Source organism: Perca flavescens, chromosome 20 (assembly GCF_004354835.1).
Source record: "Perca flavescens isolate YP-PL-M2 chromosome 20, PFLA_1.0, whole genome shotgun sequence".
NCBI lineage: Eukaryota > Metazoa > Chordata > Actinopteri > Perciformes > Percidae > Perca > Perca flavescens.
The window spans coordinates 14,376,650-14,402,914 of NC_041350.1; the positions used below are offsets into that span (position 1 = coordinate 14,376,650).

Here is a 26,265-nt window from a genome sequence, read left to right on the forward strand (position 1 = left end):
TGCTTAAACAGAAGAGATTTTCCAATCTCGAGGGACAGGATGAGTCAAGAATAAGTTGCTTTGTTTGACTCATATTACATTTTCAGTTTTGTCTCCAGGGTGTAATGAACGCTTAAGATTAATATTGAACCAATTACCCAGCAGCCGCAGCTAATCAAAATCAAAACAAACTGACTGAAAAGAGAAATTGACAATCAAATATTTAATGTCTATTAAAAGTTAGTGGTACTTTTCTATTTTGCTCCTGAGTTAAAGTATATTAATTTGGGAAACTCTGAATGGAAACAGCTCTGTCATAGTGAGTTTGTAATATTTGTGTCATTTCAGGACACATGTTGGTGCTTATAAAAAAAAACATAAAGAAAGTGGGTGAGACATTCTTCCTGTTTTTTTTTTTTGTCACATAGGAGATACACACTGTAGCATGAGTATATAATCATAGTGTGAATAAACTTCAGGAGGAAAAGTCTTCTAACTTCACATACAAACATTATATTACATGTGCCAAAGGTGGATTTGTCAAATATACTGATTCTGAAAAAACATGTTTTATATTTAGTGCACTATGTTCTCACTAGTATGTTCTTACTTAATCAAATAAAATCAATATCAGAATGTACAGAGAGCAGTCACTATTTATATCCTGAAGTTTTGCCAATGACTATGATGGCTATGACTATGACTATAAACCAGTACCTGGACTTTTCAGCTGATGTAATGTATGCTACAGAGGAGATCAAGGGTAAAATTGTTGTAGCTAAGTGAGATGAGAAATCCTTGGGCATTGAGAATGAATGGACCATTAGCCTCTAGTATGGAATGCTTTTATGGTGGGAGTTATGTATGCCATCAGGGCAGGAGATCAGAAGACAGAGGACAATTTGTCAACCTGCACTACAATCCCACTGACCAGAGGCTTTACATGTACACCAATGGCTATTATGCATCCTACAATGTGAGGTTTTACAAAGAATGACGCCTCTTATTCTTGATCTGCTGTATTATGATTGATACACATGATTTTAACAGAATTTCTCTGAGTGAGTATTAAAAAGTGCACTTTTGTGTCTGGAATCAAATCAAAATTAAGCATTGAAATTTGTGTTGTATCTTGTTTTAATTTATGTAAAACTGTGCAAAATAAAATATGACTGGATGAACATTTGAGAAAGGGTGTAAAGTTATCATAAAGCTAAATCAGACCCCTCCCTTTCTGCTTTTTGGATAAGGTTGTAGCATATCAGGCCCCCCTCCTCTCTTACTATCCTGCTCCATGCTAGAGCTTCCACCCCCCTCTGTAAGTCGGCCCTCCCTTACGGGGGTAATGACTCTCCTTTGTGCTGTGACTGGAGCCTGGCTCCATCTGGTACTGAGAACCAAGACCCAGCAGATTATGGATTCTGGGCAGGGTGATCCTTCCTTTCATAGTGGATGGGACACATCAAAGCAATACTGTAATAGAATACAAAAAGAATGTATTTATTGTCATTGCACAACAAAGTACAACGAAGTACAACGTAGCAATACTGATATATAAAATAGAATCAGAAATAGAAAATACAAAATATACAAATATATGTTATAGATAAGAAAATGTGCATTTTCTGTGACTAAAACAATATACTGTAGATGAGATATTGCACTTCTGGATATTGCACATTGCTGAGTTGTGGTGGTTTTACATACAGGTTATACTGTTAGGATAAATTTGTACAAGGAATATGCTAAGGTCCGGTTGAATGTGAACATCTGTGCAGTGTTATACACATAAATAAATACCAAAATAAATACAAAGGTGAAGTTGAAATGTAACTGTAACCTATGGCTCTGGAGTAAAAACTGTTTGTATTGTTTGTCTGTGACTTGATTGAACTAAAGTGTCTACCAGAGGGCAGCGGGTCAAACAGACAGTGTCCAGGGTAGGTTGGATCTTTCAGTGTGCTGGCTGCTCTACTGAGACAGTGAACACTGAAAATGTCCTCCAAAGAAGGCAGTGAGCAGCCAATGATCCTCTGGGCAGCGTTTATGACCGTCTAAAGGGCTTTCCTGTCTGCTGCTGAGCAGATGGCATGTAGTGATACAGTACACTAGCACACTCTCGATGGAGCAGCGGTAGAAGAAATTCGTATTCATTCATAATCATTTAATAAATTGCGATTACAATTTTCATATGGGACAAAAAGCTAAACACAATCCATTTTGGAAGTAAAAATCAGGGTTGAAAATGGCCTTCAGTCAGCTAAGACAAAAACAGCACTGTCTCTTTAAATCGGCCAGCGTCTGTCAGGATGAGAGGGGGAGAAGTGAGCGCCTTGTGTGAAATGGTACCCTAAAGTGACATCATGCTCAGCCAATCGGCAGCCTCTCCCGAGCCCTTTCCTCCTCCCGCTGCTCCTGAGAGGAGTGTGTTGAGGCTGCCGAAGACACGGGCTGCTGCTGCTGCTGCTGCTGCTGCTGCTGCTGCCGCTGCTGATGCTGCTGCTGGGTGGAGGGTCCAGGGCACGCTCGCCTCACATCAGGTACAGTGTGTGTATATTTGTGTGCCTGTTTTCTGTGCTATTTGGTCATTTATTTACCATGGTGGATTGCTAACTCATTGGTTATGGAAGTGCATGTTGAGAAGATGATGATGGAGGAGACTGAAGATGGCTTTGTGTGTTTCATAACACTCCTTAAATGATGTCGTCTCCAGGACTGTAACCAGGATGGGGTGATTGTGTGTGTGTGTGTGTGTGTGTGTGTGTGTGTGTGTGTGTGTGTGTGTGTGTGTGTGTGTGTGTGTGTGTGTGTGTGTGTGATGTTTGTGTTTTAGTCTGTAGCCAAAATTCAGGGGAAATAAATGATATTTGACATGAATGGGAGGTTTTCTAGTGAGCGTCAGCCTTCCTTGTCTGACTGGTATTACATTTGTATAATGTGACAAAGATTAATTGCATAATATTTGATGACTTTTATTTATAACATTTGTGTCAGCAGAGATTGTATTTGCCCGTTGGAAATAATCCACTTCATGTGATTTGTGTAAGCGTGTGGGTTGATGTTGATCAGTGTAGAATATATTATTGTAAAAATATAGTAAAATATGGGTGTCGAGTGTCGACACACTCTCCAGTCATCTTTAGGTTTCCACCATCCCCATGACTACGTGATTTACCTGAGACACACGACAGTGTGCCTCAGTCCTCTGAGTCATCTCCCTGTCATCTTGGACGTTGGCAACTCTGCTTCTTTCCATTCATCAAAAAATAGTAGTCAAGCTTGTACTCGCTTCCTGGTCTGGAGGTTAACTCTTTGTTTCCACTGGCTCAGATGACAATGCTGTGCCGCAAAGACCTGAGCCTTGGAATCACCGGGGGCAGACGCACACCGAGCCCAGTGACAACAGACAGAGATGTGTCGTGCTGTTGATAAGACAAGGGAGCAAAGGTAACTCTCAAGAAGACTCTTTAAGAGCCACAGTATGATTTGCTTACAACAGCTTACGATTCAGTTTCAGTTTCTATTTTGAGACAGCTTGTTCTTTTTTGTTGAGTTTCTACCATGTCTGAATTAAGTCCAGCTGAATAAACAATATTGTTTTTTATGCTATTTATGCTGTGCTCAGGCCCATCTGGTCCTTGACGGACGTCCAAAACAAGGCAGCGATGGCAAAGAGAGATTACCTGGTGGAGGCGGCCAAGCAGATCCGCATGGCACTGGACAGTGAGGTCAATGAGGACTATGAGGCAGCTTTCAGTTACTATAAGAATGGGGTGGACTTGCTGTTGAATGGGGTTCAGTGTAAGTGGACAACATGTGGTCTTTCACACAAGTCTTTAAGGCTATGTAATGATGAGGAATTTAGGGGGCGTGTTTGCACAAGACATGTGATGGGAACATGTGGACCAGAAAAAAAAAACAGGAAGTCACAAACCAAAGGTTAAACAGATTTACTCACTGGTGAGACATTTCCCCCTCCACAGTGTGAATAGTCAGCTGTGTGGAACCAATCTTTATCCTAGATAAAGTCTAAGGTGTAGTCAGGACAGGATTTTGTCTGTTAGATTGATCCTATTCACACAGCTACAGTATTTTCTTTATTTGATAGAGCTTTACTGTTTTACAGTGGACCCAAACAAGGATCGTCGGGAGGCTGTGAAAAGAAAGACAACCCAATATCTGAAGAGAGCTGAAGAAATCTTCATAACACATCTGCAGGACAACTTGGGGAAAGGAAGCTCTCATTTAGGGGTAAGATATTCTTCCTTTACTATCACTTACAAAACGTACATCTTATAGTCTCTCATGTGCTCTAAATGTACGGTGAAATGTAGGGTTGAGGCATTGTTAGTGTTCACAAAAGTATTCATAAGTCAAATATTGAATAAGTCACATTAAAGTGTCAGCATTCCTAGCTTGTACTCTGAGCGTTGAATAACATAGAAGAGCACGTCCTGTATTGCTTCTTACGTGAGACTAAACATTTAGTGACTGTCTGTCTCACACTAAAGCCTTATTCACCTCAAATACTGTGGAAAAAAAATGATTGCTTCTGTAGGTGACATGCATGGCTTTCATCACCAGGGTTACAGCAGTCTGAGATTCCGTCCAATCAGACACTTGAGTTCGCCTGTGGAGGATCTGGAGATGTGTAAGGTTGTGGGAGTGACTGATAAGGTAAGACTGTAACACTTACTACCTTTGTGTTTCCATATCAGTGTTGGCTTTGTGTATTGACACTCCTTGATGTTATTTTTTCTTTCCAAAGGTCATGATTGTCCAAAGTATGGTAAATAAGGAGACATTTGTTGTAAAGGTGAGTATACAGATTCCCTCCTTTCTTTCTTCTAGGTATAGTATTACACTGAAGAGTATGCTCTATATTATAATACATTTAAATTAAAAATGCCTCCATATGCCTACATCCACTGGTAGTGGAGATGTTTTGGGGGTTGTTATTGTATACTGTGGCTGGCCAGTTGATGGGAGCTCTTTCCCTCCTGTCTCCCTGAGTATCATCTAGCATTGATCTGCCAGAAAGCTCTCACCCTTTTAGCCAGGGCAAGTGCACCTCAAATTACAATGACCGGAGAGACATGGTAACATACAGACACTAATCTTTAAGGGGGCAATCGAAGCAGTCTTTTCTTTCTTTTTAAACCATGTCTGATTTAATACCCTTTTTTCTCCATATAAACACGTGCATTTCCTAAAAATATCAGCCCCAATGTGTGTATGTGTTCTTGCAGAGTCTGGTCAAGTCGAGCTGGGAGAGCAGGGACCAGCCAACCATCATTCCTCAGGGGGTGCCATACATGGTTAAGCTGCTAAGATATTACGTCAGCGAGGATGCTGTGTACCTGCATCTTGAACATGTCAAAGGTGAGCTTTTAACAACTGCTCTGTTCTCAGTGCTGATGGGACCACGATTTTGAAGCTTGCACTTCGCTCCAATGTCTGATCTAGTTTTTCCTTCCCATATTGTCCTAGGTGGGAGGCTCTTCTCCAAGCTGCACAAACTGAGGAACGAGAAGGCCAAGGAACACCCAGAATGCTTCACTTCTGGCCAGCAAAGCATCAAGCTGAAGGCCAGCTACACCTCACCCACAATCAGCACAGACTACCAGCACAACAGCAGAGGGAGCACAGGAGTGATTCCAGAAAAATTGAGCGACGAGAGCCCAGACGCAGACTTCCCCACCTCATGGGATGAGACTCAGCAGCAACTGGAGAGCTGCGGGACTCACTCCTACATCGAGGAGACAGGTTGTCTGCAGAACACACGCTCTGCAGCGTCATTTTATACCAAGCTTGATCGGCTAACTCTGAATTCAGGCCCGACGAGGACACAGGTCGACACCCACATCCATCCACCAGCTCCTAGCTTGTGTTTGAACTCCAGTGAAACTCAGGAACAGCCTGCTCTTCCTCTGTCTTGCACTCGTGTCAGTCACGCTCTCGATGTCATGTCAGTACTTCATAAGAAGAAAGCTGGAATGGGACTGACAGAGTGCAGCTCTGAGTTTGAAGTGGCTTGGAAAGCTGCAGATCCAGCACATAACTGTGAGCAAATAAACCGCTATGCAGTGACTGACAGTCATTTAAATAGCACGCTAGGACAAACACCACCTCGTACAAATCAGACCTCATTTATAAACGCGGGGTCCCCCAACAGTGAAAATAATGGCTTGAGTTCTTCCCCTGCCATCTTGCATCTTCCTCTCCATTGCCAAACCCAGAAACGTGGCAGGGCATCATGGGATAGCAATGGCTTTCAGCAAGGATCTGTTTTGAGTGGTAACTCTGTAGATATGGTTACAGACTCAAAGCAGGACAGCAGCAGTCCAACCACTGAGGATAGAAATGGCATGGTAGTCATCAGGAGCACAGACAGAGCAGTATTTTCTGACCACACAGACACGAGGATCACCTCAGAAAGCTACTGGCCTTCCTCTGCGTCCCTCTGCCACAGCATTGCAGGAAAACAGGGGACATTTTCAGGGGCCCCCATTGCCCTCTCAGGGATGAAGTACAAAGGGGAAACATGTTCCAGTGAGGAAAGAGAGGGTGTAGAGGAGGCTTGCGAATTGCCTGGAGAGAAGGTGGCATCTGGAAAAGGGCGATCATTTGTGGGCTGGTTCTCCTCTAGTCCTACGGGAGCCCCGCCCCACAGGAGAGGAGAGGATGTGGATGCTTACCTTAATTCAGAAGGATCGGAGGGGCAGGGGGAAGACCAGATCATAGAGGTGGATGGCTGGTGCCATCTACCTCGGTTCCCTGTGAAGTACTCCAGATCTACAGATAAGGCCATGCAGACCTGCTGGGGGCTTCCAGAGGCAGAGGTATGTGTCTGGGGAGCTCAGATTCTGCTGGCCCTTGAGAGTCTACATCAGCAAGGCATTCTGTGTCGGGACCTCAACCCTAGAAATGTTCTACTCACCAGCAACGGTGAGTTCATCAAATACATGTAAAAGACTGCATGTGGAAAACCACCATACTTTTGATTTTGATCAAACACAATGTTTTCACAGGAAAGGTGTGTTTGACATTTTTCGGACAGTGGAGTGAGGTTCAGTCAGAGATCAGCTCCAAAGCTACAGAACAGATGTACTGTGCTCCAGGTGAGAATATGCATTACTGTAAGCTGAAACCGGTGGTTGTTCCCTGGTGTAACCTGCCACCTAGTGACAGGATTAAGCAGGTCCACTTTACTCTGAATAAGGTCAAGTACTGCACATTGTATGGCAATATGAAGACACCAAAACAAAATTTTAAAGAATCTTGTGCAAGAATACAACTTAACTCATTTTGTTGTATGTTTACAGAAATTGGTGGTGTGTCCAGAGTTACAGAGGCTTGTGATTGGTGGAGTCTTGGGGCTTTGTTGTTTGAACTCCTAACAGGAATGGTAAGCGAAAGGCTCTACAAGCATTTTCAGTGTAGCGTTTCAGAGTAAAGTCTGCAACTTTGTCATTTTGCACCATTCCTGCCAACTGTGGCATTGGGTCATGGTTTCTCACACACTCCGCTCACTGTGCTTCCAGCCACTGTGGCAGCTCCATCCAGCAGGAATCCATTCCCACACCCAGCTGCTCATCCCCAACCACCTGGGCGCTGCAGCTGCGTCTCTGCTCACTGAGGTTAGGCTTTGGTTCTAAATATTATGCTCGGTGTTGCTAAATTACAATATAGATTGTGTGATTTAATCTTGCAGTATCTCAACACTCCATTATGCTGCTTTGCAGTTGCTTCAGTTTGATGCTGGCTATCGCTTGGGTTCTGGAGGTGGCGGTGTGAGTGACATCAAGTGTCATCCCTTCTTCAGCAGTGTCTCCTGGAAAGCTCTGAGCTGCTAGCAGGTGCAGCTGCTTCACCTCTGAGTTGCCAAAATGGATGCAGCACCAGACCCCTGGTTTTCTTTGCACTTTGTGCTTCCCAAAGAAAAATGACAATTAAAAACTGAAACATGAACAAAACTAGTAAACCATATCTCTTCCAAAAGATGAAACAAATGGACTTGTTATTGTAACTTTCGAGATTCTAATATTGTAATTTAAGGTACCTTTGATGCAATTTTGGTATATATTAAAATTTTAAAGTATCCTTGCATATTATCACCACGCATGAAAACTGACACAGACTAAATTCTGACACTTACACGTTTGGACTGCCATTAAATATTGTAGAAAAAAAGGATATTAGGCAATAAATGTTACTCTTCTATATCCATGGCATTTTATCAACTGTTGAGGCCTTTGTGTTATAGTTGCTCAATAGGCTATGCATGGTCCCAAAGACGACTAAGACCAGACCATTTTAAGAATATCACTATTTGGTGGGACTTTTATTTAACCTTTTGTTGTCTTCCTGTCGACCTTGAAAAAAAACGACCTTTCTACGTCCTATATTTTCTGATATAAAACAAAAATTGAAAACGGGTCAATGTGACCCGAAGTCAACACAAGGGTTAAGGTATTAAGTCTTTTTCATCTTATTAGTTGACCAATAGTCCACAGCCCATTAACAGACCGCTGACAAGTTAAAGGAAAAGCTTCCATTCAAGGTATACTGCATAATAAGCAGTGAACATCACCTAACAATAATCTTAGTAAGAGTTAACTACTAATTTTAATGTTGGTTTAATTTTAATGGGTGCGGTTTATTCTTGTAAATTTAGCTACCCTGTTAAATTTAAAAAAAAAAAAAAAAAAAAAAAAACAGTCGAGTAATGCAGCTTTTATTGTTTAAAAGTCTTTTTTTAAATAGTCTCTTACACATAATAGAGAGAATTTCCCTCATGTTTTTGAAACAGCATAAATTCTCAGTGAATTTCTTCACTTTGGACATTTAAGAACATAGTGTTTCTTGGTTTACGGCCCAATGTGCGTTTATTCTTCTTCTCTCAACCAAAATAATGAAATGATACTACAGAGTTTATCTAGGTTTTTCATTCATCTCTCAATAAGTAATAAAATGACATTTGGCGTGGAAGTAATAGAATATCCTTTTTTGATCTAGAGACCAGCACCACAGAAATCCCAGGCCCCGACATTTCTCCACAACAGCAGCAAACTGTTTATCACTGGCTGCCTTACAAATGCCCATTGTACAACTCAACTGTTCTCCAAAAATTCTTTTTTCTAGTTAACCAATACAACATCTGCAGTTACGGTAATCTTCATCAGGTGAATACAGCCACTGTTTCTTTAGGGTGGTTTATTTGGTTGGGCCAGGAGTGCACAAGGATTTACATGTCAAGGAGCAGCACCCTGGGGTCCTCCACCACTGACTTGATCTTGCGCAGGAAAGTGACGGCCTCTCTTCCATCAATCAGACGATGGTCGTACGTCAGGGCAACATACATCATGGGACGGATCTCCACCTAAACAAAGTGGAAAACAAGAGAAAAGGAGTCAATCCATATAAGATTATAAATACTCACACCAGTGAATGTTTAATAACTAGCAAACAGCTGTGATGTATGACAGAGATTTGACAAACCAAACCCATTTAAAAAAAAAAGTTAAAAACAGCAAGTTTATCAATTCAATTATCCTTTGATTCTCTGATCATTTAGTTCATTCCCGATGTGTGACCATTCTATTGCTAAATACAGTGTGTATTTGATGTATTACATTGAGGAAACGAACCTTGCCACCAACTGCTACAGGCCTGTCAAAGATGCCATGCATGCCTAAAATAGCAGACTGTGGTGGATTGATTATAGGTGTGCCGAACATGGACCCAAACACGCCACCGTTGCTGATGGTGAAGGTTCCTCCGTCCATGTCTTCAACAGCCAGCTCATTCTTACGGGCCTACGAACACGCATCCACAATTAAGATCAATCACACATTGAGGAAAATCTCAAGAAAAGAAACTTTCACAACAAGGGTATGAAAAAGAAGAAGAATAAACTACAAACAAACACAGGACTCAAAATATGACATAATATACAATTTAAAATATTACCTTTTCTCCCAACAAATTGATGGCCTTCTCAATATCAGTAAAATTCATTCCCTCTACGCTTCGGATTACAGGAACCACCAGACCCTGTGAGAAGAGTAATACGACTGAATTTTCTGCCCTTCACGTTAAAGACGAGTGGACTATCAAGCACTTGCACTTAGCATAACCATATAATGTGCTTGTCTCACCTTTGGCGTGGCCACAGCCACACTGATGTCAACGTAGTCCCTGTACACAATCTCTTTGGTTGTGTCATCAATTACTGAAAACACAAAAAGTTGAATCATTGTACACAGAAGAAAAATGTATACAGGACAAAACGTAAGTAAATATTCACTACGTTTTCACCAAGATTGATTTCCTTTTCATGAGTGCCATTTTCTGTTACATGCAAGCAAAAAGCCGTGGAAGGTGAAATCCACAGGCTATTTTTGATTTGTAAAAGCCAGCAATACAGACCCCTCCCCCTGCTTCATTGTGGTCTATCTAAATAGGTCAGGGTGGTCTAAAGGCAGTAAAAAAGGTTTGAGGTTTGCAGTGAAATATACTGAAACTTAAATCGTTTTCTTCACCAGACACATTTGCATTGACTTGTACACATACGTGCAAAGACATCAAACTGACACCACAAAGTGAGGTTTCTCAGTCTTTTAAGGTTGATTCTATACCAGCGTTGACAGCAGGTTGGTCAACCAGAGCGTAGGCAGCAGCTTTCACAAATGCAGACATGAAGCCCAACTTGATGTTATGCTTTTTCAGGAAGGCATCTTTGTAAGTCTTCCTCAGCTCTGTGATGTTGCTGCAGGGAAATAGAAACATAACATAGATCAACTAACAATTGGCATTAAGGCAAGAAGCAGGGTTGAAGCCTACAGGATACTGAATATGATGCTTGTTATGAACATAAAGGATAAAATTCTAAGAGGAAAAAAAAAAAATCAAAAAAACAAAAAAAAAAAAAAAAAAAATCAGTGGGGCTAAAATATTTGGGGATATAAATACACATTCATTTCAAAACATGGAAAATACAGAGGTGCTTTAAGAATGACTTAAAAACGTCATACCCGTGACTCTAAATTACTGAAATTCAAAAAGCTAATTGTGTTTGGCTGACTATAGCTTCACTACAGACAGACGGATTAACTGTTTTTTCATAGCTTATTAAAATCCTTTTAAATGTACTTGAAGGGTTTTTAAGTGTTACTGCTTTGTTGCCAAGTGTACAAAAAACAGCAGTAATTTATAAACAATGTGCAATAAAAAAAAAAAAACGGTATTTATTAGCTCAAATAAAACAATCCACGGTATAGGTTATCACACATTTAAATAGAAGCCTAATGTTATACTAACCTCTAAGATAAAATATAAACAGAGATACTAGAAACTCCATGAAAAAAGTTTTTAAAATATTGTAACTATGTTATGAAAGATATAGGTAACAATCTAAAATCTCTTAAAAAACGAAAAAAACACTGCCTTTTATGGCTATAAAAGAATGCTATTACAGATCGCGGTGGATTAAAGCTATTGAAATTGGCCCGCTAATCGTTTCATCATTGCTCATTTTTCTCATGTATCTCTCTTTTTAATTGTTTGTTTTCCTGTCTCTAACCCTGTTGAAGCTCTAGGGTTTCTCCGCTAACATAATTAGCCCCTCCCAAGACACAGACTCTCCGAGAAAGGAGAGAAGAAGCGATAAAAATCTTCACTTTCTAGAGCCTGTAAATCTTATTGGGCTGTCATAAAAGCCCATATCAGTTGAGGCAGCTTTTCCACTCAGGGCGCAGGTCTCTGTGGGCCCCTACAGATGCTCCAGCCTCCTGCTCTGACTAGCTCCTTCGGCTCCAGATGAGCCCTAGCATGGGAAGTCTTCCTCCAGACCGTCAATGTCAATCTAATTAGGATACATAGAAAACCCTGAATAGCTGAAAGCTGACACCACACATTTGCGGGGAAGAGAAATCCTCAAAGTGTCCTCTTCAGCACAGGGGGCAAGTGCAGACAATAACATTTCCTTGTAAATTAATAAAATCTGTTTTAACAATTCTTATCTTTGTTTTAGATGGCATTACGACCAAATATTTACATTCCAGTGTTTAAGAGGATATTGGGTTTCAAAAAGCTTTTCCTATTGGGCAGATTCCAATCCATAACCATTTGTGCAAGTGTTGTTTTGGCTTTTAACACGGATGTACATACAATATGTACTGTATACAGTGTGCGTACTGCACAGTTACAAACATGTTTATAGCTATTTACACAGATTTGGACTCCTACACTTTATAAGGTCTTTTTCCTTCAATCACTTCAATATATGCGTTAATGCAGCAGAGCACATTTCACATTTGATATCTAAAATAGCATTGAGGGCTAAGAAATATAGGTCAACTTATTTAGAATTTCCTACCTCATGTCGACCTCATTAAACGTAGTCAGCATAGCGCAGGTGTTTTGGGCTTCCTTCAGTCTCTGGGCAATTCTCAGTCTCATGCGGTTCATCTTAACCTAAAACGAAAAACAAGATTTATCAGAATTATTAAGACTCCGTTCCCAACTATTACTGTACTAGACCATTAAACACGTAATTAATCATCAAATACTCCTAAATGTTATTTAGGTGTAGTGGTAATTTTTGCACTTTACCCTGCTCTCTGTCCTGGCTGCTTTAGCCCCTCCCTCAGCTTGAGCCACTGGTGCAGCTGGAGCGGGAGTCGGCTTGATGGCGGAAACTAGATAGACGGATAGATGGATAGATATACTTTATTTATCCTGAAGGAAATGAAGGTGTCCAATAGCTTATACAGAACATACATACATACACATAGGCACACAGACATATGACATCCACGCACACATACTACAAAAATACAAAAGGAAGATATCAATAGTGTGCCCTTACAGTAAAGTTTGGTTGTAGCATGTTTACATAGTGCAAGATAGTGTCAGTGCAAATTCTATATCTATACAAGTACAACAGGCAAAACAATATATCAAAAATAGAATAATCATTACTTAACTATACATAGACACTAGTAAAGACTAGTAAAGACTAGAAGAAAAACTATGAGAAAGACATAACGAAGCAGTTAGTATCTGTAAACATCAGTTTAGTGGAACTGGTGAAAGCCAGTGCCTACAATGAGTAATCATGTAAGCTAGAGGTCAAGAGCACAGATGTCAAGCAAAACAGTTCTCACATGACACAGACCGTCTGTCTCATGACAACTAACCTGGTTTGCTGTCCATAGCATGTGCTGGCACAGGTGGCACAGGGGGCATAGTGGTAGGAATGGGGCCCACAGCTGAGGGGGGAGAAGATGGAGGGGGAGTAGCAGAAGGTGGCGGAGGGGCTGCAGCCACCGGGGCCTCTGCTTTTGGAGCTTCTGCAGCTTTGGGAGCACCAGCTAAAGACACAGAGCTGAACAGTTAGGATAAGGCAGACTTTAAATTATTACTATTGTCAAAGTCGTAAAATGTTCAATGAAAATACAATAACGACCTCCTTTTCGAAGCTTAAAGAGCGCAGTTCCTCCCTCGACCTTCCCCCCATCAGGGACCAAAAGCTCCTCAATCACCCCAGCAGCAGGAGAGGGAACCTGCACTGATGTCTGATGGCAGGAAAAAAAAACAGTCAAAATAATTGTATGTTTAAAAAAAATAATGTAAATAGTTCTAGGATATTTTCTAAATAGCATACATGATGTGATTTGGCTGGTGCTGAAGTAATAACCGCATTGCATTTATTTAAGTTAAAAACTTAACTCTCACCAAAAGTTCATATAAGAAATTATTTAAAAAGATTCACCGTAAGGAGAAAGTGACACCCTTCAGTAATGATTTGCCTTTATTCTTGGCTCTTGCACCGGGCCCCACAAATATGAATTTTTAAAAAAGTTAAAATGGAGTGCTATTTTAGGAAAAGAACATGCCCCAATACTTTGATTCATGGTATGCCACACACTCTGAAGGCTTTTACTTTTGCAGGCAAGGCCCAACAACTAACAGCAATCAAAAACATTGTGGCATTTACTTAGTTTTACCTTATCAGTCTCAATTTCGCACACCACCTCATCCTCAGCGACGGTGTCTCCAACAGCTGTAGGGAGAAAGCTTTATTTTGGCATCCGAGAGAAAACTGACTACCTTTTGTTTAATTTGGTTGTTATCTGTATCAGAAGCATCCATCCATCCATCATCTGTAACCTCTTATCCTTTACAGGGCCAGAAGCAACTAATGTATGCTAATTAATAAAAGGAGTTACCTTTCTCCCACCTCACGTCCCCCTCTGTGACAGATTCTGCAAACGCAGGGGTCTTGACTGTGACAACTTCATCTCCTGGAGAACAAAGACAAGTCAAAGGAGATTAATTTCTTCACACCACACATCAGTGGTCGAGCTTCAGGTAAGTGCAGAAATGAAAAGGCATGCAGGCTCAAACATACTGTAGGCTACAGACGTCCTGAAGTATTGGATTTGGAAGACGCTGGACCGGGGATCAGATTTTCTAAAAATAAAACACACAATTTTTTATAAATTCAGACAAGTAATACATATCCCCCAAACCACTTAAATGTATCATCCAAGAGTGCAAAAAAATTGATTTGGCTTGTGTGTATGAAACAGCACATGCTATACACATAATTGGAAAATAGATTCATGACGGCATGACGTGCATGGCTGGCACAGGTATGACACTTTGTGAACCAGCGTTGACGACTGAGGGACTGAAGACTGTCCATGTCAAGTCATTCATCATATCTACGGTGTGAATGGTGTACTTACATTCTCACAGTAAAGTAGCTTGTCTCTTCAAATAGTTAAATGTTTTTATGAGTAAATGTACTTACACATTGCTGTTCAAAATAACAGAATGGCTAGCTGATAGAGCTGTAAGAAAATTGAAAAGGGAAAAGTGTTAATAACTTCTTGCAGCAGGACTATACGAAAGCAAAAATTGGGATTTCAGACTTCACGCTTCAACAGTAACAAGACATACCTGCCGTGGCCCGACGAGCTAATGCATTATTCCCCTGTGACAAGATAAAGTTAGGCATTACTAAACGTCTGTAACTTTTTTAATGTTAAGTATTTTGCAGAAAAACGACTCAACAATGTCTGGAAAATTTGACAACATTGAAAAATTGACATCAAGGTCAATATAACTATGTCTAACAGCGAACATAAATAACAGTTGGGATTGTGCATAAACGGCAATGGTGTCATCAACAGGGAGATAAGTAAGTGCTGTCGGTCAAAGGTCACTTCTACCCGCTAGACGACGACCTTTGACATTGGCTAATCAATGCATTATTTGGCAAAAGTGGCTTCTGTGGTTTGGGATTAGAACTGCATCAGAAAATGCATAATATATATTTTTTTTATTTAAGCAGCTAACGTTACTTGAACAGCTGCATTAAAGCTTAATTATCAACTACTAATTTCACTGACAGGCTAGGACTTTGCTGACATTTGACTTTGCTTACTTAACTTTAGCTTCTAATGCAGCGACAGAAATGTAAGATGACACTAGACGAGAAAAAAAAACATTGACATTATAATTCCATTAAGTTAGTTAAACTGGGCGTTGTTTTCTCTCATAAACCACAATATGACCTCAGCATGACAGCTAAAAGCACTTAGCTAGCTAACCTTCCAGTTAATTTAGCTTAGTGTGGCTAACGTTAGTATTTGATAAGTTTGCGACAAGATATTTTCTGCGTAGATCAAACAACTTTAACGTTCATGTCAAAACGAGAGACCAACTCAACACAGAGAGCACTGATGTAATACTGTCTTAAGCAAAGACTTGTGAAGGAAAGTGTCATACTGTCCTTGGCTTACAATGTTACGGCCTGATCGTGGCCTACAGCTAATGCTAATGCTAATGGTAGCTCTGGCAGAGCTGAACACACAGAAGCTGCGCCTTCGCCCGCATCCAGAGAGGAGTCATCTAGCGAATGGCCACGACAACATTGTATTTGCTTGTTGCCTACCTGGCGGATGGCAGAGAGGGAACGGCCAAAATTCCTGGTGAGACACCGGGAATGGGATAACATGGTGGCTGTGTGACAGCAGCCTGTCAGCGGAACGGAAGGGAACTCCGGTCGCACCGACAACCCTGACGCGCAAGATGCGAGGAAGTAGTATGGGATAAACCAAGTGCTCCGAGTGGAAGGGGGAGGAGGGGGGAATCCTCACTGTGGTCCCCTCTACCCCTCTACACTATTGTCACTACATGGTCACTGAGAAATAAAGATAAGGTAGCCTAAGATAAGATGAATGCGTAACGTTGTAGGTAACAAAACATATAATATTGGAATAGCTAACATATAGGCCTAAATTCAGATGATTTTTTTCAACAGACAAAGCTAATCTTTGAGTAAGCCAGTACCTTAAAATATGCTGCAGAGGATAGAGAATATATATATTCTCTATCTATATATATATATATATATATATATATATATATATATATATATATATATATATATATATATATTTGATATTTTTGATTAATAATTTCATACACATGGCCACGCCCCAGCTCCGTCTGACGCCTCGACTCTCCTGCACTGCTACTGCCCATCTCACAGTGTGCGCAGGCCATCAGCTCGGCAGCACTTCCCAGCGCAACAGGTAAGGTCCCATCACAGCCGCTCACTCTGTCTCTCTCTGTGATCGTGGTTAAACTGCAGCCCTGTAGTGGGGCAAAGTGCATGCCTGCAGCTCACACCGCTTAAAAACTCATCACTGGAGTTTAGTGGTTTTTCACGAGAGGTGCTTTTGACACTCTGAAGCATGCTTTTACAGTACAGTTGACAACTATAATTACGTTTGGTGAGTTTTTAATTAGGTTATCACGTGTTTATTGACTATTAAGTGAATGTTTCAGTTTGTATAACTAAACAAAATATTTGGTTTGATTATTGAGATTATAGTTTCATATACAAATTAGTTTCACATTTAAAAAAAATAATTGTAGCTACATTTTATGTTCTTCAGGTGGGCATCAGCTAATTCACAATTTATTAACAAACAGTGGGTCTACAGCCTGTTACAGTATACTGCATGACATTTTCAAAATGTAAAGAGTAAAGGAAACAATTTATGAGAGAATTAAATTGTTTCAAACTTTGCTCTGTGAAATAACTGAAATGTTTTTACAAATGTTTTCCTAAAGGAGTTTGGTCTTTCTGATAGAATGTTTAATTATATTAAAAGTAAGAAATAGAAATGTAAGTGAGACTGATATAGAATCCAATGTCTAGAAATAAATAGTAGAATCTGTACTTTTCAAGTGCATCGTTTCATTCAGAAGTATTTTTTAATTAGTTTAACAATGCACTTTCAGTCCATGTTGTGAGTTAATGTGTTACAGCACAAAACATATTATAAAATAAACTTTTTATGGCCAGTGATCATAGAATTTTTTTTTTTACCAATGAAGATCATCTCTTGATCATACCTTAAGATGACAACCAAAGAAAACAGATGTTTTTATAATACTTTCTCTTGTATATAATATATACACAGAGCCGTTTCTTGTGCGTGGTCTGTGGCTTTCAGAAGCTGGAATTTACCTTTAATGAATATTACAGTTGTTCTTTTTATCCTTTGTGTTATCCATTACTACTACCTCAAGATGAAATAATACAAAAGAACACACTCCCTTATTGATCAAGGATTTTTTTTTAACAGAACTGAGGATCTCGCAAATAATGTAGGGTTCTTTGATTTTCTATAACACAGTAATTCTACATTTGCTTGTTAATGTAGGAATTTTAAAATCATAAGTGTAATTTCAGGTTTTTTAAACAAAATGACAGAATTACCTGTGAATGTTGTATGTATTTAATTAATGTACTGGTAATCATTTTACAAATTAATATACTTTATCTTTGCTATCTAACCAAAGCATAAAGAGACATTGCATTGTTTTGTCATAACAGTTTGATTTGAATGTCAGGATTTAAGATAAATAAAGGGCTATAGCACATTTTTGTCTTATTTTAAAATGTGTTTTTTCATTATTTATTATCATAACTGTGTTTCACTTTTCTGTCCTTTCAGATTCTTGCATTTCACATAACTCTGATTGCGCAACGTGTGTAGCCGAAGCAGCCAGTTTTCTCAGTGAGCATGAACCTCAGTCTTACCGACCAGAACATGCACAACTCCAGTGAATGCTGCCTAGAGGACGACAAACCTGATGTCATGTTGCCTTGCTTCCGCAGAAACATGTATGACGAGCCTCTGGCCTCGTACTCCAGCGGATCCATCATCTCTCAACTCCTCCGCAAGACAATCCACAACAAGAGGGCACTAGATGAAAGTCATTTCTACCTTTCCAGCTCCACTGCCGCTGACTCCGGCCAGGAGGACCAGTGCAGCGTCTCCTCAAAGGACAGCACGGTGGAAGCTGCCTCCCCCAGCGGTCATGTTTCGACAGGAGCCAGCCTGGAGGGGGAGCATCCCATGACTGACCACCTGCAGGCAAAGAGAGCCAGAGTGGAGAACATTATCAGAGTCATGGCGGGCTCTCCCAACAGCAGGCAACATGGAGACAGTGAGAGGTCTGACACAGATGCCAGAGACACCAGAGAGGCCAGAGAAGCATACAGAGAGAACAAACGTAAGCAGCGGTTGCCTCAACATCAAGAAAACAGTGTAGGAGGACCGGCAAACAGAAGACCTGGAAGCAGCAGTAGTGATAACTGCAACACCAAGGATGAGGAGTGTCACAAGCTGAAAGAGCAGCTCCACAGCATGCAGAGGCTGTTGCGTCAGCTCCAGGAAAAGTTCCTTCAAGTTTACAACCAGGAGGACCCTGAACAGAATGACAGAGATGAGACAGAAGTCGCTGTTGAGCACGACACCATGGAAGAAAGCACAGAGCCACGCTACGTAAGCACTGAAGATGATTTTGAAAGGAAGAATAGCAGAATGACTGCAGAGTGTAAGGACCGAATGAAAGTAGTTGGTTACCTGGTACACCAGAGAGAAAGTCAGAACCTGCAGGAAACCCTGAAGCATGAGCTCTCCAGGGCTGTGAATGACTGTGTGGACAAAGTGTTCAAGAAGGTGTCCTCCACTGGGCTGGATCGGTCCCCTCAGCAGCACATGTGCTCATCTCCAGAGATGCAGCTCAGCATGGGTGCAGACAGGAAGAGCCAGCAGGTGGGCTCCACCCAGGAACAGCCCCATGCTGAGGAGGCTGCAGTGAAACCCCGCTCTTTGGAGTACTATGAACGATCTGAGGCTCAAAGCCCACAGGACCAGACGGAGGCGCTGTCACTGGTGGTGCGCAAGCCGGCAGTGACCCCTATGAGCTCAGTCACCCCAACAGTGAAGAGGCCCTATCCTGTGCACCAGACACCATTTCAGTTCAATTACAGCACCCCTCTGCATGACAGTCAGATCCTAGAGCATCTTCTTAAGTATGGGCCCCATTCCAACTTCGCGGGTCTCCCTTGCATGCCCCCATCAATGGACAGGACCTCCCCCGACTCAGTGGACCTGCCGTGGGACACCATCGCAATGAGGTCCAAGGTGACATCCAGCCACCTCGGCCACCACCCTCGTCCCTCCGCCCTGGGGGCAGTGACGGTCGACAATCTGTGTCTCCCTCATGTCAAGATCGAGTGTGGTGAACTGCAGAGCATGGCTGAGCGAAACCCCTACATGTCACTAAACATATCCTTTCACTTAAAAGAAATATTTCGAGCCAGAGTGGCTTTGCTTTTTGCCTTTCTTGATGCAGGATTTAGAACTATATTGTTTAATAATGATGATAACAAATGAAAAAACAGTGACTTTACTATGTAAATACAAAACACATATTACAGAATGACTACAGTTTCTAATACATTTATTTTTTAAGACTTCAAAAACAATCTACTTGCACAAATTTGCAGTGAAAATCTTGATGTCACATCATATTCTGTACTATTCCCGCTAGAGCAGAATATATTTGATAATATCTCATATATACTGTATTTATCTTTTTTATTTTATAGAACCCCCCCCCCACCCCTATATTGCTTCATCATATAGCTCTTCCATTTCAACAATGGCTGGTTGAAGCTCATTGCAGCATGGGCAGTTCCAGTAACAAACTTCAAGGAGAATTTTTTCTTTGATCTTGCTAACCCCATAGAAAATTATAGCATCTTCTTTAATCTGAGCAGAGTAATGACTTTAAGTTTAGAAAAAGACAAATAAAAAGGAATACAAGGCTTTGATAAGAATTGCCAGGAACAAAAGCCAATTTTTCAAAGGCTGAAAAAGCATCAGTTTCTGTTTCAGGAAGCATCATTTTTTCAGACTTGAAAAGGTGCAGGATCTATTTCTCCATCATCAGAGTGATAGGGGTGCATCTAAAAGGTCACATCTGAGTGCTGGTGGAAACCAAAAGTGCCTCCCAACCATAACACTTGAGCTCTTGTCTTGAGCATTTGTTGTTGGATACCTTTGTCAGAATGTACATGATTGAAATAGAGTGCAAAATAACAGTTGTTTTGCCTCATAGGAACTCAAAGAAAGTCCCCATGGGATAAGTTGTTCTATTCAGGGAAAAATGTTTTTTTTTTTTATATATATATTTTTGTTTGCTAACATCCACAATCAATATGATTTGAATAATAGCTACATTTCATATTTATTTGCCCGAGTTAATTAAAATAAATTATTTGTTTACTATCACTCTTTATGAAGTAAATTATCCTAAAATAGTCACAAAAGTGTTATAAAAGAATATTATGTGGTGCCTCCCAGGATTCACTTTATCTTTATGGAGCAAAGAGCTCTGCTTCTCTTTGAACAATACCACATAAATCTTTCATCCAAACTTCCATATTTCAAAGGTAGGATTCCCTAATAAATGTATGGTGACCTGATAAGGAAATATTATGACCTAAGGCGTGGTGGTGGTGGACTACAGAGGAAATACTTCTGAGTATCTTCATTGCCATAGGGGGAACGCTTGAGGAGGTATTGCATTTATTAATATTGGCAATAAAGTAAATATACGTTGAATGTTATACCATTTTTTTTTTTTACCACATAACCTAAGAAACAATTTAGAAAATATATTATGTGTAACTTTTTACTTTTTTGTAACATTTTACAAAATGTTCAGTTTTTACAAAGTTTTTTTGCCAAGGGAAAAATACATAGCAACATATGTTGTCTTTAAATCAACTTAATTATATCAGAAAATCATCATTTTTTCTAAACATTTTTAAACAAGCTGTCATAACATCCAGGCATGAAGTGCTTCGCTTTCTAATTAAAAATCTCTAATCTAATTCGTAATTCTGTTTTGCCAATAAGCACATTATTGACTCCCTGGTTAATGCCGAGCTGTTCTTTAGGGAAATTCAATTTAGCTGAAGATTGAGGCAACACAATACTCTGGTCTGCTATCACTTTGCAAAGGACTGTATGCTGTGTGTTGTATTTAATTGCCAGTTTTTTCTGCCTTAACATAAATGTGAACATCCAGGAGGGTCTCACCCCGAGCCATCTGAAGAAGGCAAAGCTAATGTTCTTCTACACCCGCTACCCCAGCTCCAATGTGCTGAAAACCTTCTTCCCTGATGTCAAGGTAATTATTATTTTTTTTGTATAAAATAAATCTCTTTTTAAATTTAAAGTCGCAAACAACCAACAGGATTGTTTGCCCTGCGTTTAACTCCCGGGTATTTACTTGTCAGTGTGTGTTTGGGACAAAAAAATCAGCAGTGTGTCGGAGGAGAGAAACAAAAACGCAGAGGGTTTAAATAACAAAGCCACTGAGCTGCTAGTATGTCCTGGGGGCAGAGGGAGATACAGGGGCATTCTCTCTTTAAAAAAGCCACTCCAGTCAGCAAATGGAGTGACAAAGGACTCTGTAGGCAAGGCATTGCTATTGAGTGTCAACAGAGAGTTGGTATTAGAGACTTGTGCGGCAGCAACCAGGCGGCGATGAGCTGGCCCTAAACACAACATCCTGTGTATTTTGGCCTTGGGCTCGTGTCATGCCTCCTCTTCTATCTCCTTCTTTTGTCTTCTCTCTTGTCTCCTTATCTGTCTGGTGTTGTTTGTTCTTCCCATTCATCCTATTTATCTCTGCTTTCTTCTCTTTTATCTTTTTTCCAGTAGGAACAGTACATGCTTCCCGCTTATGAGCTCCCACTTTTACCTGCTCTCTTGCCTACCTTCTAATTTTCTCTCGAGTTTCTCTTCCATCTCCTCTCCTATCTTTTCTCCTTCCACCGTGGCCCTGGATCTTTGAGCCAGTGCGGGCCCCTGCCTCTCAATCTGCTCTGACCCCTGGGGTCAGGGGGGAGGATGCTGTTGCTGCAGCCCTGCGAACGTCTCCTCCTTGCTTACAATTCTGTGGTGGGAAGTGGCACTGAACAAAAGAGCACCTAATCCCAGTGTCTGATTCCATCCTATCAGCCCGAGTCAATGAGAGGGAAGCTTCCTTCTGTCCTTATGCTGCCGCTTTCTCACCCACCACACCAGAGAGAAGAAGCGTCTTTGATGCCTGCCCAGCCCTTAGGCATTTTTTTCTGTCTTTCTGGATGAGGAGATAGAATAACAAGACTAATGTCAAGACTGAGTTTAGAAATACAGAGCCCTGACAGATGTTTTTTCACCCCGGACATTGGTGGGAAAAGCTCAGAGCAATTAATGTCGCGTAGAGTGACAGACTATTTGGTGGCATTTTGCCTTACAGGTACCAAATGCAGGCTTTCAGTCAATTATGGAAAGGGTGACTAATACCAAAGCATCAGTCGGCCATTCGATTTTTAATTGAAAAGCAGGGAGATTAATATTCTTTTTAATTTTTGTATGCTCTCATTGAAGTCTAAAATAAATTCTGAAATGACATAGTTCATTAATCCTGAAAAGGATGGTCTCTGCTTTCCTTTGCCTTCTTCACTCAGAGATCAAAGGTTCAAAAAGCACTTCTGGAGCTGCTAGGGATTCATTGTTTTGCTCAAGGACACTTAGCTGGACAGATTATTGTCAATGCATGACCCTTGAATCCTCGGCTGTAAGCTTATGAATGGTATAAAGTGAAGTTTTCTTTTCCATTTCCAGTTCAACCGCTGCATCACCTCTCAGCTGATCAAGTGGTTCAGTAACTTCAGGGAGTTCTACTACATCCAGATGGAGAAGTTTGCCCGCCAGGCTATCGTTGACGGCATCAGTGATGTCAAAGACATGACAGTTAGCAGGGACTCAGAGCTGTTCCGGGCACTGAACATGCACTACAATAAAGCCAATGACTTCCACGTAAGTGTCACTCATTAGTCATTCCTCTTTTATGTTGCCATTTGTACTGTTTGTGTAGAGATGATTCTATCAGAATTTTTGCTCATGAGGTTTTGCCTAAAGAGGTACTGCTCTCATTCTGTACACTGTGTGACAGATGAACAAGGTTATTTGTTTAATGGCAGCCGTTTAGCTTAGCTTAGCATAAAGACTGGAAACGGGGAAACAGGTAGCCTGGCTCTCTCTGAAGGTAACAGAATCCACCAACCAGCACCTCTAAAGCTCACTAATTAACATGTAATATCTTGTTTTTTTAATTATCAGCAGTTGCCCAGCAACCATAAATTGTTGAATTCTTTTTTTTCCTCTTTGTTTTTAATTAGCGGGCTCTGGAGGTGCTGGCAGGTGGATTTTGTTACCTTAGGACAGAGCCAGACTAGCTGTTTCATCTTGTTTTTATTATGCTAAGCTAAGATAACTGGCTGCTGGCTGTTGCTTGATATTTAACAGACAGACATGAGAGTGGTATCAATCTTTGGATCTATGTCTGCCAGATAGTGAATAAGCATATTTCCCAAAATGCCAAACTATTCCTTTAAAGCATTGGAGTTGACACATTCATCACAGCAGTTACTAACCTGCTGAAGTATGCCCTCCTGTCAGCATGTAGCCATGGCCACGTATGTCGTGCTATGACCTGTGTGTCACACTGCACCTGTGGCTGGCCAGCCTTTACAGCCATTATCTAAACTCCAGAGTGATGCTTTATCAAACTGTGGGAAGAGGAAGCCGCAAAATCCTACTAAAACAACTCAGGATTAGAGGACCAGTACGCCTGAGCGAGACTGAGATTGCTACTGATGCGGAATGCTGAGAAAGACGCTGTGGATTCCGAGGGAGAAGGCCGTTTGGTGGGAAAGGGACGGGACCGTTTTCTTTACCTTGGGACCAAGACATTCCTTTCCCAGGGATGCTTTTGTGTCAGGAGATGAGGGGAAAGAAAAATAACGTATGCCAACAACTGTTGTATTAACTGGTCAGTGGATGGGAAACAAGGGCTGCAGGGCGGGTTTCTACCAGTATCCCTTGCATCAAGACTTCATTTGTTGATGCGTTTTAATCCTGCTGTAGTTATGGGATACTTAGCCCAACATTAACCGCATCAAATCCTTACTTAACCACAATTATTTCTAAGTTCATACCTAAACCTAACCTATATCAAATAATTTTAATCTTCTTGCCATATTCCTTGTGGTATTAAGAACCGTGCTTTGTTGACTGGCCCTGTCAGCGCTGGGTGGAATCCGTGGGAAGAAAGCTCACCAGTAGTTAGTTAACGTTCAAGAAAACAAGACTAGCTAATCAAAGAGGCCTCTAAATGAAAGCTAATGATCACAGCATAGCATTCATTGTATGTGTGCAGAGAACAAAGAGATGAGCTCCCTTTCATCAGTTTGAGTGTTTGAAGAATTGCGCTACAGGTCTTCATTTCATATGTTTTTGACTTTGAGAAAACTGAAGACAGATTGTTTAGTATGCTTGTAACACAGCATAACATGAAGTACTTTTTCATTATTAGAATATGATTTATTGATTCATGTTATACGTTTCCACTTGTTCTCTTTTACAGGTGCCAGACAGATTCCTGGAGGTTTCTGAGATCACCTTGCACGAGTTTTACAGTGCCATTTCTGCAGCCAAAGATTCAGACCCCTCTTGGAAAAAGGCCATATACAAGGTGATCTGTAAACTGGACAGCGACGTTCCAGATGAGTTCAAGACATCTTCCTATTTATAGACTGAACTGGGGAATTATAACCGTGAAGGAACTTGTGTATAACTAGTGAATTAGTCACTTGACAGTATTATTTCATCCTTTCTTGTAGTGCATTTTAGTGAGGTGAAATGTAGATGTTGGATAATTAATCATGTTGTAGATCTGTGAAATCACACACAGACATATTCTTTTAAATATTGATAAGCTATCTATAGTCTAAAATGCTGTATGTTCTACTTTTACAAACAAGCAATCATTCATAAGTATTCATGCTCTTGTGGTTTATTCTATTGTTTAGTGTTTACTTGTATAATCTGCCTCAACACATTTAGAGAGTTACTGAGTTTGTAGGTGTGTCAAAATGTTTACAAAGTGTAATCATTCTTTTTGATATTGTGAAACTATAGTGTAGCCTGATTTAGCTGAACTGGAAGAGTTTTTTTTTGGCAATTACCGTCAGTATTAGTATGCTTTTAATTCAATTTGATAGCTGTGTGTTGTGTAAACGTACATACGCTGTTGTTGTATATTGCATAATGTTCTTTAATTATGTTGTAAACTTTTAGCTTGACAGAATATGCATGTGAAAATAATGCAAGTGACTGTTATGGGTTTTATTATCATGTATAAAGGTCATGTAAAGTACAATCATTTTCCGATATTTCATTCACAGAAATTGTACTGGATGATTATTAAAATTAAAGATGCACTAAATTATAATATACTATATAACTTGTGTGTTATGCTGTTCTTTGGCAATACATGAACATATTTTAAAATTTGAAGAAGACACACACCAGGTATATGCTTTGTATTTGGTTGTAAATGTTTTACTCTCCCTATGAAAATACTGTGAGCCACTGCCGAGCCCCTAAGGTGCCTCTAATCCACGTGCACCAGCCAGCTGTTAAATGTCCCCCAAACTATGCCGTTCACATTGTTCACCGAAGCCAATTCAAGTCAACTTTCTAAGGCCTGCATTCATTGTGTGGCCGGTGCGGATGCGGACAACTGCCATGTCTTAAAAACAGCCACAATGCATTCCCTCCAAATGACTAATGCCCGAGGTGACCTCATATCACAGTTGTGCCACCAAAGCAAAATTCCACAAACCCGTTGACTCTTTCTTCCAGGCACCCACTCAAAGCACGCTGATCACAAACACACAAGCACATGCACACGCAAGTATAGTGATGTCACAAAAATCACAGATGAGCTTTGTTGGATGCCTTGGGCTTAATATAAACCAGAAAATCACAGCAGCGCCAATTG

The 26,265-nt window shown here is 40.6% G+C and overlaps 3 protein-coding genes across 5 annotated transcripts; 2 read left to right on the forward strand and 1 right to left on the reverse strand.

The window, feature by feature from the left end:
- Nucleotides 1-2,476: 2,476 nt before the first annotated feature.
- rps6kl1 (ribosomal protein S6 kinase-like 1) lies at nucleotides 2,477-8,175 on the forward strand. Of its 3 annotated transcripts, XM_028566113.1 has the most exons (12): nucleotides 2,477-2,519; nucleotides 3,310-3,426; nucleotides 3,605-3,780; nucleotides 4,106-4,230; nucleotides 4,564-4,656; nucleotides 4,748-4,795; nucleotides 5,229-5,361; nucleotides 5,470-6,927; nucleotides 7,011-7,100; nucleotides 7,305-7,387; nucleotides 7,524-7,619; nucleotides 7,725-8,175. In XM_028566113.1, the coding sequence occupies exons 2-12, from the start codon at nucleotides 3,392-3,394 to the stop codon at nucleotides 7,833-7,835; spliced, it is 2,448 nt and encodes an 815-aa protein (XP_028421914.1). In that variant the 5' UTR covers nucleotides 2,477-2,519; nucleotides 3,310-3,391; the 3' UTR covers nucleotides 7,836-8,175. The 3 variants fall into 3 exon arrangements, with proteins under 3 accessions (XP_028421914.1, XP_028421915.1, XP_028421916.1); XM_028566114.1 differs by lacking the exon at nucleotides 2,477-2,519 and having other exon boundaries at nucleotides 3,161-3,426; XM_028566115.1 differs by lacking the exons at nucleotides 2,477-2,519; nucleotides 3,310-3,426; nucleotides 3,605-3,780 and adding an exon at nucleotides 3,914-3,939.
- A 524-nt stretch (nucleotides 8,176-8,699) lies between these two features.
- On the reverse strand, nucleotides 8,700-16,105 carry dlst (dihydrolipoamide S-succinyltransferase). Its single transcript, XM_028566795.1, has 15 exons — nucleotides 15,947-16,105; nucleotides 14,950-14,983; nucleotides 14,801-14,840; nucleotides 14,396-14,457; nucleotides 14,214-14,288; nucleotides 13,992-14,047; nucleotides 13,451-13,559; nucleotides 13,182-13,355; nucleotides 12,595-12,680; nucleotides 12,359-12,456; nucleotides 10,620-10,750; nucleotides 10,140-10,213; nucleotides 9,952-10,035; nucleotides 9,630-9,797; nucleotides 8,700-9,361 (listed from the first exon to the last, which is right to left on the reverse strand). Exons 1-15 carry the CDS (start codon nucleotides 16,007-16,009, stop codon nucleotides 9,227-9,229), a joined length of 1,389 nt encoding a protein of 462 aa, XP_028422596.1. The 5' UTR covers nucleotides 16,010-16,105; the 3' UTR covers nucleotides 8,700-9,226.
- Nucleotides 16,106-16,556: 451 nt separating this feature from the next.
- Nucleotides 16,557-25,616, forward strand: prox2 (prospero homeobox 2). Its single transcript, XM_028566572.1, has 5 exons — nucleotides 16,557-16,589; nucleotides 18,024-19,646; nucleotides 21,451-21,558; nucleotides 23,043-23,237; nucleotides 24,847-25,616. The coding sequence occupies exons 2-5, from the start codon at nucleotides 18,093-18,095 to the stop codon at nucleotides 25,012-25,014; spliced, it is 2,025 nt and encodes a 674-aa protein (XP_028422373.1). The 5' UTR covers nucleotides 16,557-16,589; nucleotides 18,024-18,092; the 3' UTR covers nucleotides 25,015-25,616.
- The last annotated feature ends 649 nt before the right edge of the window (nucleotides 25,617-26,265 follow it).

Bases quoted from the DNA above. Each gene is read 5' to 3' on its own strand.
- rps6kl1 (XM_028566113.1), top strand. From the start codon at position 3,392: ATGTGTCGTGCTGTTGATAAGACAAGGGAGCAAAG. The intron at 3,781-4,105 runs GTAAGTGGACAA...ACTGTTTTACAG, and splicing joins GCTGTTGAATGGGGTTCAGT to TGGACCCAAACAAGGATCGT. The intron at 4,657-4,747 runs GTAAGACTGTAA...TTCTTTCCAAAG, and splicing joins TTGTGGGAGTGACTGATAAG to GTCATGATTGTCCAAAGTAT.
- dlst (XM_028566795.1), bottom strand. From the start codon at position 16,009: ATGTTATCCCATTCCCGGTGTCTCACCAGGAATTTTGGCCGTTCCCTC. The intron at 14,289-14,395 runs GTATGTTTGAGC...TTTGTTCTCCAG, and splicing joins CAGGACGTCTGTAGCCTACA to GAGATGAAGTTGTCACAGTC. The intron at 12,457-12,594 runs GTAAAGTGCAAA...TTTTCGTTTTAG, and splicing joins CAGCCAGGACAGAGAGCAGG to GTTAAGATGAACCGCATGAG.
- prox2 (XM_028566572.1), top strand. From the start codon at position 18,093: ATGAACCTCAGTCTTACCGACCAGAACATGCACAACTCCAGTGAATGC. The intron at 19,647-21,450 runs ATATCCTTTCAC...ATAAATGTGAAC, and splicing joins ACCCCTACATGTCACTAAAC to ATCCAGGAGGGTCTCACCCC. The intron at 21,559-23,042 runs GTAATTATTATT...TTCCATTTCCAG, and splicing joins CCTTCTTCCCTGATGTCAAG to TTCAACCGCTGCATCACCTC.